Raw genomic sequence first — 16,975 nt, 5'->3', positions numbered from 1 at the left:
ATATGAAATGAGGTCCCCTTCGGGTCAACCCATTTTGAAAAGAAAAATATACTCCTTAAATTCTCGATTATTGATAAAAATATACATTAATCTCGTTCCGACAAAAACACATAAATTTTCCGTACAAAAGCGCAGGACGAAGAATTAATGGGAAGTTGTCGTGTGTGATCAGAACACGTGATTACCTGAATTTGCTTCATTTTGACACCACGTGGAATCATTGCATCCTTGTACGTACGCAGCACTGACTACACACTGCCCTAATCAAGATTCCAGTTGCTACAATCGGATCCCAACACAAATTATTGATCATTTCTAATAATAATAATTTTTTTAAAAAAACATACCATTAAACTAGTAGTTTTTTCAATATAATAATAATAAATCTACCCCGATTGAAATATGCGTATATATAATTATACTATGTTATTACCTTGTACACATTGTACCTTCCGTGGGTGTCAGCCTACGTTGGCTTAAAAAAAATGTTAAGAAATCCACTTATGTTTGGAGGAACATCTTTGTGGAAATATAACGTTGACAATCCCCTTAGTACACACTCATCTGGATCTCGAAAAACTTATCTGTTTTCAATTTTTCATAATTCGCAAAACATCGAGGCAAAAAAAAAAAAGAATATGGGGTAGTGCTAGTTGAGCTAACGTCCAAGGAAGGTGTACATGGTGCACATGGTAGTTTGCAAAGTAATAATATTAGTAGTTGGTTTTCATTAGGCAAACTTTGTGCGATAGACTCATCTAATAAGGTGTTGATATTAGGGGAAATCGAAACCAATGATCATTGATCAAACGTCACCTACTCTAACAACTCGGACATCTCATCAAAACAATTGAATTATATTATTTCTCTTACGAGTAATGAAGGCAGACTCTCAAGGGTCCGTAGACTAGGTACAACCTCAACTTTCAACCATTTTTGTGCATTATATGGGGTGAAATCGCGAGTCTATATGGGCAGAAAATCAGTCGATGGAATTAAATTATGTAAACCCGTAATATTTTAAGAGCGATCTCATATATATTTTTGGAATCCAAACCTTCTTGATGTAGCACATGTTGGAAAGATTTGAATTTGATATATGTGAGGTGAACCCCAGTCGATGAACTTAAATTATGTAAACCCCTCATATTTTAAGAGCAGTATCATATTTTTGGAATCCAAATCTTTTTGATGCACCGCATGTTGGAAAGATTTGAATTTGATATCAAATCTTATACTATAAAGTAACTCATAGTACCATAATTACTAAGATTCAATTATGCACAAATCTATCTTATCCAATGGACATGTATTATAAAGAATTAGTTAGATGTGCAAAATTCTAGCTAGCTTGATAAGTTCATCGTATTTTATGTCAAAAAAAAAAGGTTCATTGTATTTTAAAATATGAAAAATCCCATCACAATAAACCACAATCAATTCAAACTGACTGGAGGATGTTGGTTCCTCTAAAACAAAGTGTCTACTTTAGCTTAACTTTTCAAACACAACATATTAGTTCTAGTGGTGTACATAATTTATTGAATAATTACATCTTGAATTACAAAAATTAATAGTCTGTTTTAATTTTTAAAAACAATTAATAATAATCTTGAAATTTAACAAAATGATTATAAGATCCTAAAATGAGCAGTTCAACTAGTGCGATTTCCCTGACTAGCATTGTTTGCAAGATATTGCGTTAGGTCCGACACACCCAATGTGCACCGAAAAATAACAGTTATGAGTCCCACGTCATAAAAAAAATAAAATAGCTGTTCAAGAAAATAATTAAATGGTTCACTCTAACTCAGTTTTTAATATTCTAATTTTAATCATGCAAAAAAGATAAGTTAGATCCTACCTATACAGACACTGTCTTCACATACATCTAACGGTTCACATTTATCAATAAATGTGAGATCCATTATTTTTTAGTGGACCCCGCATGTAATGATAAATGAGAAACTTTAGATCTATCATACTACTCTCTTTTTTATTTATAATAATAAATACATCTAATAATACAAAACATTAACAGAGCCTTTTATGTAAACATATAAAGAGCTAATAAGCTCCTAAATAAATTTAGGCAAACATGCTCTAAAGAGATCCCACGCACGCACATATATAATATTAGAGGACATTTATCATCTTGGCTTGTACAGACACAACATCAATGCAGATTCAAGGGTTGAGATTTATCAATATATGTGGGGTCTTTAATTTTTCAGTGGACCCCACAAATATTGATAAATATTCACTCTTAAATACATCATTCGGGTAATGCCTGTAAATGTAAGATGAAATTATCCTCTTGTGAGACAGTTTCACATATTCTATATATAATTTTAGAGGATATTTCTTGTGAGACAGTCTCATAGATTCCATATATAATTTTAGAAGACATTTCTTCTGAGACAATCTCATAAATTCCGTGAGACAAATCGACCCGATTCATAGATGCAATCAAGATTAATATTTCTAACATAAAACATATTATTTTTTTTTCATTTTGGAATCGGATCATATACTTATCATAAAATTAACTGGTGAAATGGTTTGATAGAAGTTTTTCTGATGGTTTTTTAGCCATGTAACAAATTTTTTTCTAGGCTGATTCAAGACATTTCATGGCCAAATTTCAAGTAAAGAAAAATCTTTACATACCCATGTTGCAGAGGATGAGTAACTGAGTAAGGATCAATCCCGAGTGATTCCCTAGAATTTTATAAAACGGCCATCCTATTTATTGGGAATCCAAGATATACCCTTAATCCACGCGGTAAATAGTTGTCCGGTATAACATAGAAAATCGTTACATAACCAGCCAACCAAATAAAAGTAACATACTTCCATAGAATAATATTCGTTATTAATGAAGAAAAAAATAGAACATAGGATGCCAGTTTACAGAACAGCAACGTTAAAAAAAAAAAAGTAAAATATTACTGGAATCCAATGCCAACATGTTTGGCAAAAATTCAGACACTAAAACAAAACAAAAGTACACAGAATAAAAAAAATCCTAAAAACAAAACAATTAGAAATATTCAAAGTTTGAGACCAATTTTACTTACAAACCTGCTTTAAGGAAACCAATCCCCCTTCCTAAAATTAGAAAGCCTTACATTCAAAGCTAATCCAACCAACATGTAAAAATCATACAAATACAATCAAACCCCCCAAAACACCAAACATATATGAATAGAAATAACTTCTTAATTAAATACATCACACAATTCAACATTTATCCTAATCAAGCCTCATCCTGGTGGGTGGTTGTCGTTAGGTCAAGCGTAGCGTTTCGATGTTCTTGCTCAGCTCCTCCAATTTCTTCAACCTCAATCTCTCACTTTCACTCACCAACTGCAAGATTTATCAGCAAAGTTAAATTCACCATTGTTCAAACCCAAATGGGGTAAATCTTTTGTTGCGTAATCCCGATCAGGTAAATTAAAATGGTTTTTCGTTCTTACCTCCATCAATCTTGTGATAAGCTGTACTTTCTCTTTGTTCTTCTCGTTGAATGATTCAAGAGCTTCTTTGTATTCTTTCTCCTGTGAACACAGATCAAAATTCAAGAATCTTCATAAATCACTCCACAAACAAGCTGAAATTCAAGAAATTGGAGATGATATCACCTTCTTCTGGCAAGACAGGCCGAGTGGCTTCAACTCCTTGTTTACAGAATCGATTTTCTTGCGAACCACCGAGACTTCCTTCTTCATTGGATCCGCTAAAGCCTCTAATTCCTAAAAATTAATTAATATTTGGTTAAACGGATGTCCACTAACACATAATTCAGATTTCTCGATAGTTTCCAAATTAAACTCTGTATTTTGAACAATAATTAAGCAGCAAAGTTCAACAAGAAACTCAATCCATAATACCAGGCTCAAAGTTTTCTTTTCGGAATCTTTGGGAATCAGGTAGATATAAAAGACTGAGTACATGAATCAAGTATTAATAGCAATTTCAAGAATTTGGGAGTATCATAATACTAATCCATCGGCTAAAATCCAGCATCAAAAACAATAATAATAATTACGGAGAACAAGTACAAAACTCCAATTTTGAATTTAAAGAAATAGAACAAGAAGACAAGAAATTAAAGAATCAGGCAACAAAATTCGGCATGACAGTAAAAGGACAAGCTTTCCCACAAGAACATGTGAAATCACAGAAATGGAAAGAAACCCTTGTGCCCAAAAACAGATACATACGGACAACAAATTTCAATTTCTCGAAAAAAAAAAAACCCAGAATTCAGACCTCACGAATTGTGGCGAGACGCTTAGTTTCCTCCTCAATCCGGCCGAGCTGCGCCTGAACCTTCTCCTTAACCTCCATTTTCTTCTTCTCAATCTCCTCCTCCTTAGCCCTGAAAGTAGACAGCGCAGATTTGGACATCTCCTCGTCTTCTTTACTCAAAACACCATTAAAACTCAAGCTCCCAGAAATCTGCCCAGATTGCATCAGAGACTGCTGGCTTTCTAATGTTTTCTGAGTCTGCATCATTGCTTAATTCTCGCACAGAAAACCCCTTCTCTCCTCTGCTGAAATCTTCCCTTTAATTTTCTCTATTGGAGTTGTTTTCTGTGTTTGCACCTTTTTCGGCCTTTTGCTTTTGCCTTTGGAATGATTAAGAGCGCTGTGGTTTACCTTTTTATTTTATTTCAATGTTTGAAGAGAAGAGAGTGTGGGTGAGGCTTTGGGTGGCCTGCCTGCCTGCCTGCCTGCTTCCATTTTTTAAAGTAAACACTAATCTGGCCAGCTAACCTTATTATCTTTATGACCCACTATATTTATTTTTTTAAATAAAGAAATTCTAAATAAATTAAATTGGATCTTTTATTCAAAAAATATGTTTTCTATTGGAAAAGTATGTTCTCAGAAATATATTTATTACGCGGATCTATTTAAATCCAGCTTAAATCTTTATTCAAATTCAAATGATAACTAGTAATAAATGTATATGGTTTCACATATTCACATTATTTAATTATTTGAAGAAGTAATACTTTTAGAAAAAATATAATATAATATAATAGAAGGAAAAAAACATGAAAATTATATATAATTATATGCAAAATTGTTAAAAATAATAGGTTTTTTTTTTTTTTTTTTTTTTTTTTTATAGATTCTTATGCATTCGTAACCTATGAATCACAGTTTTGATGTGAATAATGAGATTGAATATAATTGCATCGTCGTGTTTAGCTCAAACTTTACAAATAACTATATTATATACTTATTTTTCAATTTATCACCTTATCATTCATCATCAAATATAAAAACAAATGTGATGAAATAATTCAAGTATAGAATTTGATGAGAAAAACAATAATCCTACTTTACAAAGAAAAATTATATCTGTAGCAAATTTTATGTATGTACAAGTATAACGGGCAGATCACGTGTTATATTTTAACATAACATCACAAATTTTGCAACATATTTAATTCTTTCAAATAAATAAATAAAGATATTCCAAAAATACGAACCATTTTAGTGACATGACCCAACTACCAGCAACATTGAAAAATGTGGATGGAGACATTTTAAAAACAAAAAATGGATGGAGACATTTTGCCTTTAGTGAATGAACATGAATTCCATGCCAAATCTAAAATACGTCCCTCAAAATTAATGGTAAAGAGAATTATCAAACATATAACATTTGTCATCTATGGCAAGAAAAAATAGCATGTTTATTGCATCTGTTCTAAATCGATATTTTCAAAAAATATAATAATTTTAAGATTGATACCGCCAATTAAATATTATATTGATTAGGAGAATGTATGGGTGCTCAGCCAACAGTTAAATCCGAGGGATCGGCAAATAGACTTAAATCCAAATGGTTGGAAAATACTCCATCGAATCCGAAGACCAAATTTTGTGGATAATCACCGTTATGAACAATATTAGAAATACTAATGATTGTTCGATGAAAACTATCCGACATTTAACCGTCTTCCAAAAAAAAAAAAACAAATTCCTCGAAAATAACAGCATTTAATGATGAGAAATGAGAATAATCTTCTTCCAAATAAGGCTGCGACCTATTTCAAATTTTTTTAAAGATCTCTTATGTTTATTCTTATGTGAGTTAGTTTAACTTTCTAAAATGGGACTAGAAAATAATCACTAATATTTTGATTTTAATTATAATAAAAAATTTACATCTTGTAGTAACCCGAGTTTCGTCTTACATGATTATTCTTGGCTAAACATGTTAAAATGAAAAAAAAAACATGGTTTTAAGGATTTTATAATGATAAAAAAGTGAAAATTCAACTCCGTGATGTCTGAAAATGGTCCGAAAAATCTAGGGACTTGAATAGTTCAGATCCATCCTAAGTGGTTCGGAAGTAGGGAGTTGATTTCGGACCTTCCGAACTCAGTTCAGACCAACCAAAGTCTAGCATCTTAGTGTGCAGTGTGTTGTCAAAAGAAGATTGACAAGTGGTAAGTTCGGACCCTCTGAAGGGGAGTTCGAAACTTCTGAACTGCATGCTTTATGAGATGTGAAAGTGTTGTTGACACGTGATGTAGTGACCTACAACGAAATCACATATACTAAATCAAATCTTAAACATGTAATTAAATCTTAATTAACAATAATCAGATAATTAAGCGAAAACTTGAATACATCAAACCCAAATCGAAAAAAATCAGTTATAATACTTGTTAAGGTACAACCATATCGAATAAGTTTAACAAATTCAACGCCAAATAAATAACCAAATCAATTAACCGAAAACTCAACGGCGCTGCTCCTCGTCTCGTGGCCCAATACTGCCTGCGTCATCCAACCTGAGGCCTATCCCGTAGAATGGGGTGTCCAAGATAAAACAAGGATGTGAGCGCTACCCATTACAATAAATATTTGTATACAAACCTAAATATGTTATGCTTATGACGTGAACCGAGTAACTGGATCGACAAAAAAAAACTCATGCTGAAACTGGAGGCGCCAAAATGCATAGTACCAACTCGAAAATACGCCTCTAGGTAACTAGCACAATCATCTGGACGTGGATATAGAAATATCCTCGAAACATCACAGCCCTCCGTGCCCGCCGGCCATGTGACTCATGATTTCCAACCGTCCACAAACTAGTGTTTAGCGACCCTACTAAACATGGCTATCTCGAAGGAGATTTGGCTTAACGTGATACATGGATATGTAACATATGAAAAATAATACATACATATCATGGCAGATATAGGTCAAGTTTAGGTGAACTTAGTATCCAAGCCTATAATCAAATGTATACTATAGTAACCCGGTTCCAATTTTACAAGATTCATTTGACTAAATAAGTTTGGAACAAGTAAAACATAATTAAGGGATTCAAATTATGTCAAACGGACCAAGAAATCAGACCCAGAATGCCCAAAAGTGGTAAATGGGCTTATTTGGGCTCGAGTGATTCGGAAGGTCCGAACCCAAGCCTTATAGAGATCGGAAGGTCTGAAGTGTTCGGAAGGGGCGAAGGAGTTCGGAGGCTACGTTCGATATCTGAACGTCCGAATGTGATCGGAGCTACCAAATAGAGTTAGGTCATGCACATTATCGACGTGTCAACTCGCTCGGACACGCAGGAGATCAAAGCTTCCGAAGAAGAGTTTGAAGCTTCCAATCGTTGCATTTCTCCAACGTGGCTGGCATGCGAGTTCGCATCTTCCGAAAGAGCGTTCAGAAATATGGTATCCGAAACTCACTTTTAGCTTGCAAATTCACAAATTTCCCCTCTCGTTTCTTGGTTAGTTTAGGGGTTTCTAGCCATCTTTGGCAAGGGGCGGGGCCATGGCAAGACGTCCAGAAGTCGTAGTGAAGTTGTACCCAAGTTCTGGGGCATTCAACATCAAAGAACTGGCGATGGACGAAGGTATAACCTTAGATCCTATAAATAGTTTGGGAGTATCTATTAGCTTAGTTAAGACTTTTAGATTTTTTTTAGTGATATAGTAATATTGTGATTATAGGCTTGGACAGTAGAGCTGGTGTAGCTTGCCTTGTATTATTAAGGTACGAAAGTACTGTTCGAGATAACCTAACTTAGTATGCATGCATTATGTGTTGAATTATTTATATGACATTATTTTATCTGCATATATTATGTCACGTTATCATGCTTCATGCATGATCATCTTGAACTTGTATCCTTGTAATATCATGTAGTAGGGTATCCACTCTATCCTGTTAGTGGGATGGTTGGACACATAGATTCGTGATCAGATCACCTATATCCACTGTCGGGTATGTGAGCCACCTCCTGTTGCAATGGTGCAAAGTGCTACATACCTAGGGCTCTAGTCTATTCTTGTCCAGAGATTTTTGACTTCGAGTCTTAGTAACTTGTACACTTGCATTCCTTTACATATAATATTGTATACTCATACTCTCGTACTGAGCGTAGTTCGCTTACGTCCTTTATTTTTGTGATTATTGGACACCCTGTTCGATGGGGTAGGTCTCAGGTTGGATAGCGCAGGAGATGATGGGAGATCCTAGGTGTCGAGGTTGTTAGCATGGGAAGTTATCTTTGCAGTGTTGTTTATCATTTTGAGGATGTTGGTTCTGAGAATCTTGTTATTAGATTTGGTTGTAATAATTAAGTTTGAAGATTTCTTCTCTTGAGATTGTATAACTTTATCAGTTTTCACAGTTTATATTTGATTATGCTTTTATTAAGATTATTGCATTCTTAGTTCTGATGTAGTAGGTGATCACGGTGTGGGTCACTACATTTATGGTATCAGAGCATGCTTAAGATAAATCTAGGAATTAGGTGGCTCTTATGGTTTTGATGAGCTTTGTATTTTCAGATGGCCGATAGAGACGAGGAGAGTCATGGTAGTGTTGGTCATTAGGGAGATGGTGATGCTCCTAGACATTCCAATGCACATCGCCATCATCGAGAGGGCAGGAGTCATTTCGAGCTTCATAGATTCGTGCAGATAGGCCCAAAGACTTTAGTGGGAGGCGAGACACCTGAGGCAGTAGAGGTTGCAAATTGAGCATATAGAGAGTTGTTTCCGTGCGTTTGATTGCTCCGAGGATCAAAATATGGAGGCTACCACTTTTATTGGAGGGACGCGCAGTTAGTGGTGGAAGTCAGCATCTGCACCGGTGCTTCAGGAGCAGGGACATGTTTGGTGGCCAGATTTATGCAGATTGTTCCGACAGCTGTATTTTACTCCAGCTCTTTGCCAGTCAAAGATCATTGAGTTGCTTAATCTGAAGCAGGGATCTTTATCTGTGGACGAGTATCAGCAGAAGTTCATTGATCTACTTTCAGATTGTCCCCATATTGGCGCTAGTTCTTAGGTGAAGTACGATCATTTTCTGCAGGGGCTGAACCAGAATATTTTTGATCGAGTCACGGTGTGTGATGATCCCACTTCCTATTAGATCTTGGTGAATCGATGTCGGCAAGCAGAGATCAGTGTGAATCAAGCTAAGTTATTTCCGTCTTCTCGACCTGCGAGTTCTTTGGGTCCCCATGCTCAGTCCTTTAAGAAGTTTGATTCTTCTACTTCTTCCTCTAGATCCGGTGGTTTGATGCGTTTCGGGAATAAAGGCAAATGTAACCATTGTGGTAAGAATCATCCAACGGATAGATGCCATAAAGCTTCAGGAGCTTGTTTTCGTTGCAGATAGATTGGTCATCTTAAGAAGGATTATCCGCAGGCTGGGGGAGCAGGTGGTTCAAGCTCTGAATCTCAGACTATTGTGCAACAGAGGCTATCAGTGCAATCAAGGAGAGGATCTAATCTGCGATCGCGTGCGGCTAGTCAGATGTTTGCGATGAACCATGACCAAGCAATGGAGGAGAATGAGAGGGTTATTGCAGGTACGTTTCTTTTATGAGGTATACCTGCTTTTGTACTTATTGATACTGGTGCATCTCATTCCTTCATATCCGCACATTTTTTCAAGCGCCACAAGTTACCTTATATTGCTCTAGACATAGTAATTTTTGTTTCGTCCCCGACTGATCAGTCAGCATTGGCTAAACGCCTAGTTCTTGGTTGTCCCTTAGAGTTTGAGGGTAATGTTTTTACAGCGAATCTCATGGTATTAGCGATGGAGGATTTTGATTGCATTTTGGGAATTGATATGTTGAATACGTATCAAGCTTCAGTGGATTGTTACCAGAGACTTGTACAGTTTCACTCGGGTGGTGGTGATAGCTGGTATTTCTATGGTGAGGGAGCGTGACCCCTAATTCCATTGTATTTTCTTTGAGAGCCTGTCGAGCTCTGGAGTCTGGCGGGGAAGGCTACCTCATTTATGCCATTGATTTGTCCGCTGAGAGCATTGGTATAGGGAGTTTTTCTGTTGTTAATGAATTCCCTGATGTTTTTCCAGACGAGATTCCAAGTTTCCCACCTGTGCGAGAAGTTGAGTTTGGTATTGAGTTAATGCTTGGGACGTCACCTATCTCGCGTGAACCATATCGTTTGCTCTGTTAGAGATGCAGGAGTTGAATAATCAGTTGCAGGATCTCTTGGATAAGGGATACATTCGGCCTAGTGTATCTTCGTGGGAGCTCCTATTCTCTTTGTGAAGAAGAAGGATGGGTCTATGAGACTATGTATCGATTATCGTCAGTTGAACCTTGTGACCATCAAGAATAAGTATCTTTTGCCTCGTATTGATGACTTATTCGATCAGTTGTAGGGTACTTCAGTATACTCCAAGATTGATTTGAGATCGAGTTATCATCAGATGCGAGTGAGAGATCATGATATAGCCAAGAGTTCATTCCGGACGAGATACAGGCATTACGAGTTCTTGGTGATGCCGTTTGGTTTGACTAATGCGCCGAATGTATTCATGGATTTAATGAACCGTGTTTTCAGAGAGTACTTAGACAAGTTCGTGGTGGTATTTATCGACGATATTTTGCTGTACTCACATAATGTGGATGAGCATGCATATCATCTAAGACTTGTCTTGCAGACTCTTCGAGAGAAGCAACTCTACGTGAAATTGAGTAAGTGTGAGTTTTGGATAGATCGTGTGGTGTTCTTGGCCATGTCACATCCAGTCAGGGAGTGTCAGTTGATCCTATCAAGATTGAAGCTGTGTTGAATTGGCCGCATCCGACGTCATTTGCCGAGATTCGTAGTTTCTGGGTCTGGTAGGTTATTATCGTTGCTTCATCGCGAATTTTTCACAGTTAGCTCGACCCATGACATAGCTTACTCGTAAGGGTGTGAGTTTTGAGTGGTCTTCTGAGTGTGAAGATAATTTCTGTGAACTTCAATGACGGTTGATTTCTGCGCCAGTGTTGGCATTACCATCTGTTTCTGGAGGGTACGTCGTATATACCGATGCTTCTTTGCATGGTTTGGTTTGTGTTCTGACTCAGAATGGACACGTGATTGCTTACGCTTCTAGACAGTTGAAAGATCACGAGGGTAATTATCTGGTGCATGATCTTGAGCTGGATGCTATTATCTTTGCACTGAAGATTTTGCGCCACTATCTTTTTGGCGAGAAGTGTGGAATCTTCATTGATCACAAGAGTCTCAAGTATTTGTTTACTCAGACAGAGTTGAACATGAGGCAAAGACGTTAGATGGATTTGCTGAAGTATTATGATTGCGAAATCAAATATCATCCAGGTGCTGATAACTTGACTGCAGATGCTTTGAGTCATTAGGTGTGGTGTCTGCAATTCAGACTTGTCTTATCTCCAGTGTGATTAAGGATTGTTGTTATTCAGGATATACCTTTAAGCTCAAGAAAGGTATGTAAAGCATTCAGATGTTTGAAATTCTATCTGAGCCAACTTTTTATTCTCATATTCGAGATGCTCAGATGGCTGATTCGAAGATTCAACGGTTGGCTCGACTGGCCAAGAGTGATAGTACGTCTGGATTCCATTACCATTCAGATGGGTTTCTGATCTAAATCCTTACTAGAATGATAAGCAAACACGATTATAATTAAATCGCACCCTCAAATCAATAAACAAAAGATTCAAAGTGTTTTTCCCGATCTTTGAAACAAGTAAAACTGACAGACAATCACGGAAAACAAACACAAAGGATAAAGTTTGGATATCCACCTTTAATCGAAAATCGATTAACAATAGAGATCACAAAACAATTGAATCCAAGGAAAACCTTCAGATAACTTGTATATGACAATCTTTAATGAAAATCAACTGACAAAAGTTTCAAAGTGATTAAACTTTGAGAAAGTTTGATTTGAAATACCAAAGCAAAGCTTTGAAGGAAATTCTTGAAAGAATTTCAATATTGTGTATAAAACTGAATCTTAATTATTGATAGTTGTGTTTGTGTTGCATATTTTAATGTCGTTCAGTTGTTTTTTTGCAGTCATTTATGTGTTTTAATTACATATTTTGTTCGTATTTCATATTTTGTGTCTACATGATTTGTTTCCCAGTTTTGTTGTCTAGGTTGTGCATTTTGGAGGACATGTGGACGAAACCTTGGAGCGAGGGAAATGATGCAAGGAATTTTTGAAGAAAGTAATGTGGCCGCTCGATCCGCAATGTTCTAACGATCGAGAGGCCGTATGAAGATTGAAAGCAGTAGGCGTTGGAAGTTTGGCTCGCTCGATCGGTCAATCTTTACCGATCGAGCTAGCGGGTCTGTTCGGGAGAAGAAATTTTAATTTTGGAAACTCTTTTATTTTGGACTCTAGTCTTTTAGGACTTTATTCCGTTTTGTTGGAGATTATTATCAGACTTTGAAGGTTTAGAACACCAAGTATTCCTTGGCGGCTAGGTTTTGTTCTATCTTTTCTTAAGATTTCTTCTTTTCTGTTGATTTTTTTTCTTGTTTTTCATGAATCGTTGTGGCTAGACTTTAGAACTTGGTTGAGGAAGACGAACCCTTGAGTTTGTTTATTCATGAGATTTTGATTTTCAGTGTTTGATTATTATCGAGTATTGAAAGTTGTTCTGATTTATTTCATGCTTGTATGTGAGATTTTTGGATTGATCACCCTAGGATTTCGCTATACAATCTACTACTAAATTAGAATTCAAATCCGTAATTGTTTGAACCATCTAATTTGTGAAGCAACTGCATTTAATATTTTCCGCTGGTAAATTTGTTAAATCGTAGGAACAACAATTGACTAGATTAAATACAATTGCTGGTATTTGTGTTTTCTAGATTCATCAGTTTTACTCATTTTGAATGCTACCTTAAATTTAAATTTAGATCTCTGGTATCCGGGTTGATTTATTGGTAAGGGTTAATCTAGAACGATGGTGTCTAATTAACTAAGATTAAGGTAAAACAAGAATTTAATTTTCAATGATGAATATTTGATAGGATTAATTATTTTTAGGTAATCGATGATTGAATGAATGATATCAAGGGTGTAGTCGACCGATACCAAGACTTGTTTCTCATTGATTTCTTTAGTATAATTTTAATCTTGCATGTTAGTGATAAACTTGAATTTTAATTTGCTTAAATTTTTAGTAGTTAATCTCAAAATTCAAAACCCCCTTTATTTTATTTTTAAGAACACTATTAAATTTCCTTTTCCTCGTGAGAACGATCCCTACTCTCACTATTGCATATCTTATTTATCTGAGTTGAGTCGGGTAATTTGGGCGTGACACGATTAAGCGCTACCAAATTTTGGCGCCGTTGTCGGGAAACGATGTTTAATTTATTGTGTTATTTTTATTTTGTTTAATCTCACTCTCTTCTCTTTTCTTTGTTTCTAGTTTTTCTCTATCGTTCATGCTTCAGGTGATTCTTCTGAAAAAGAATTCCCTTACGACCTAGAAATCGAAAGAACTTTGCACAGGCGAAGGAGAGAAGTTCGTAGAAGACAGGAAGAGGACGAGATTTGTACTGCAATTCCTGAGCAAGAGATGACTGACAACGCAAATCTGAGCCTTAGACAATTGGGCACTTCTGATCCAAACCAACAACCTTTATGCATTACTTTTTCTACTCTAGAAAATAATGCTACTTTTGAGCTTAAATCTGGATTAATTCACTTATTGCCTTCTTTTCATGGTCTTTCAGGTGAAGAACCTAACAAGCACTTGATGGAATTCCATGTGGTTTTGATAGAAGGAAAAAAACATGAAAATTATATATAATTATATGCAAAATTGTTAAAATAATAGGATTTTTTTTATAGATTCGTATGCATTGTAACCTATGAATCACAGTTTTGATGTGAATAATGAGATTGAATATAATTGCATCAAATAACTATATTATATACTTATTTTTCAATTTATCATCTTATCATTCATCATCAAATATAAAAACAAATATGATGAAATAATTCAAGTATAGAATTTGATGAGAAAAACAATAATCCTACTTTACAAAGAAAAATTATATCTGTAGCAAATTTTATGTATGTACAAGTATAACGGGCAGATCACGTGTTATATTTTAACATAACATCACAAATTTTGCTACATATTTAATTCTTTCAAATAAATAAGTAACGATATTCCAAAAATACGAACCATTTTAGTGATATGACCCAACTACCAGCAACATTGAAAAATGTGGATGGAGACATTTTAAAAACAAAAAATGGATGGAGAAATTTTGCTTTTAGTGAATGAACATGAATTCCATGCCAAATCTAAAATATGTCCCTCAAAATTAATGGTAAAGAGAATTATAAAAAAATATAACATTTGTCATATATGGCAAGAAAAAATAGCATGTTTATTGCATCTGTTCTAAATCGATATTTTAAAAAAATAAAATAATTTTAAGATTGATACCGCCAATTAAATATTATATTGATTTGAAGAATGAATGGGTGCTCAGCCAACAGTTAAATCCGAGTGATCGGCAAATAGACTTAAATCCAAATGGTTGGAAAATACTCCATCGAATCCGAAGAACAATTTTTGTGGATAATCGGTTAATCACCGTTATGAAAAATATTAGAAATACGAGTTATTTGCACCAACCATCCCTGTGAAATATTAAAAATGCATACTTATTTTCTGTGAAATTTTAATAGGCATCTTCAACCCCGACCTTTTAAAAAATTAGCACACTCGCCCCTTCAGATGAGTGATTGTTGCACACGCGCCCCTCATGCGACTGAGCAAAGATTTTGATATTTTTTTTGCACCAAATACTCCTGTGAAATATTAAAAATGCATATTTGACCCCTGTGAAAATAATTTTAAAATCTATTCAACCCATAATACACAATTTTTATTAAAATATAATTATAAAATATTTAGCAAACATTTTTTTTATATTAATTTTAATTTTAATTTTAAATTTATTATGATTAAATAATTGTTTTCCAAAAAAATATTATTATTTTATCTTGTTATCATTATTTTATTAAACTTTCTTCTTGTTTTCAACTTTTCATTAAAAATGCATTCATAAACGAGATTTAAATACCTAAAAGTACAAAAATATTAAATAAAAATGATAAGTGAATGATAAGTACCAAACAATTTTAATTTTTATTTATTTTAATTTTAATTTTAAGTTTTAAATTTATAATTTTAAATTTATAATTAATTTATTTTTAAAAAAATTATTACTTTATCTCGTTATCATTATTTTATCAAATCACTTCGTATTTTCAAGTTCTCCATTAAACATGATTAATAAATAAGAATTTAAATATCTAAAAATACCAAAATATTAAATCAAATGATAAGTTCATGAATGTTACTTTCTCGATTTAGAATTATATAAGCATGTTATTTTTTTTATTTATTACAAATTGTGCAATGCATATTCTCGAAAAATTTAAATTTTTGTTCAATAATATATAGTTCTAAATCGAAAAAAAAAATGTTTGAACTTATCAGTTTAGTTCAATATTTTGGTACTTGAAATTATTTAAATATTTGTATATGAATGCATGTTTAATGAAAAATTTGGAAATATGAAGCGAATTTAATAAAATAATGATAACAGGATAAAGTAATAATATTTTTTAGAAAATAATTAATTAATTATAATAAATTTAAAATAAAAAATAAAATTTAATAAAACAAAAAATGTTTTCTAAATATTTATACTTGGATTTTATTAAAAATTGTGTATTATGAGTTAAATATATTTAAAAATTATTTTCACAAGGGTCAAATATGAATTTTTAATATTTCACAAGGGTATTTGGTGCAAAAAAAATCAAAATATTTGCCCAGACGCATGAGGGGCGCTTGTGCAACAATCACTAATCTGAAGGGGCGAGTGTGCTAATTTTTTAAAAGGTTATGGTTGAAGATGTCTATTAAAATTTTACAAGGAAGAAGTGTACATTTTCAATATTTTACAGGGGTAATTGGTGCAAATAACTCTTAGAAATACAAATGATTGTTCGATGAAAACTATCCGACATTTAACCGTCATCCAAAAAAAAAAGGAATTTCTCGAAAATAACAGCATTTAATGATGAGAAATGAGAACAATCTTCTTCCAAATAAGGCTGCGACCTATTTCCAATTTTTTAAAGATCTCTTATGTTTATTCTTATGTGAGTTAGTTTAACTTTCTAAAATGGGACTAGAAAATAATCACTAATATTTTGATTTTATAATAAAAAATTTAAATCTTGTAGTAACCCGAGTTCCATCTTACATGATTATTCTTGGCTAAACATGTTAAAATGAAAAAAAAAACATGGTTTCAAGGATTTTATAATGATAAAAAGTGAAAAATCAACTCCGTGATGTCTAAAAATGATCCGAAAAATATAGGGACCTGAATAGTTCATATCCATCCTAAGTGGTTCGGAAGTAGGGAGTTGATTTCGGACCTTCCGAACTCAGTTCAAACCATCCAAAGTCTAGCATCTGCATCTTAGTGTACACTGTGTTGTCAAAAGGAGATTGACAATTGGTAAGTTCGGACTCTCTGAAGGGGAGTTCGAAGCTTCTGTACCGCATGCTCTATGAGGTGTCAAAGTGTTGTTGACACGTGATGTACTGACCTACACCGAAAT

At 34.1% G+C, this 16,975-nt stretch overlaps 1 protein-coding gene across 1 annotated transcript; it reads right to left on the bottom strand.

Moving 5' to 3' along the window:
* Nucleotides 1-3,029: 3,029 nt before the first annotated feature.
* LOC140891623 (uncharacterized) lies at nucleotides 3,030-4,752 on the bottom strand. Its single transcript, XM_073300210.1, has 4 exons — nucleotides 4,276-4,752; nucleotides 3,645-3,755; nucleotides 3,480-3,560; nucleotides 3,030-3,369 (listed from the first exon to the last, which is right to left on the bottom strand). The coding sequence occupies exons 1-4, from the start codon at nucleotides 4,519-4,521 to the stop codon at nucleotides 3,289-3,291; spliced, it is 519 nt and encodes a 172-aa protein (XP_073156311.1). The 5' UTR covers nucleotides 4,522-4,752; the 3' UTR covers nucleotides 3,030-3,288.
* Between the last annotated feature and the right edge of the window lie 12,223 nt (nucleotides 4,753-16,975).

This window comes from Henckelia pumila, chromosome 3 (genome assembly GCF_033568475.1).
Source record: "Henckelia pumila isolate YLH828 chromosome 3, ASM3356847v2, whole genome shotgun sequence".
Lineage (NCBI taxonomy): Eukaryota > Viridiplantae > Streptophyta > Magnoliopsida > Lamiales > Gesneriaceae > Henckelia > Henckelia pumila.
This window is presented reverse-complemented; position numbering and strand designations above follow the sequence as displayed.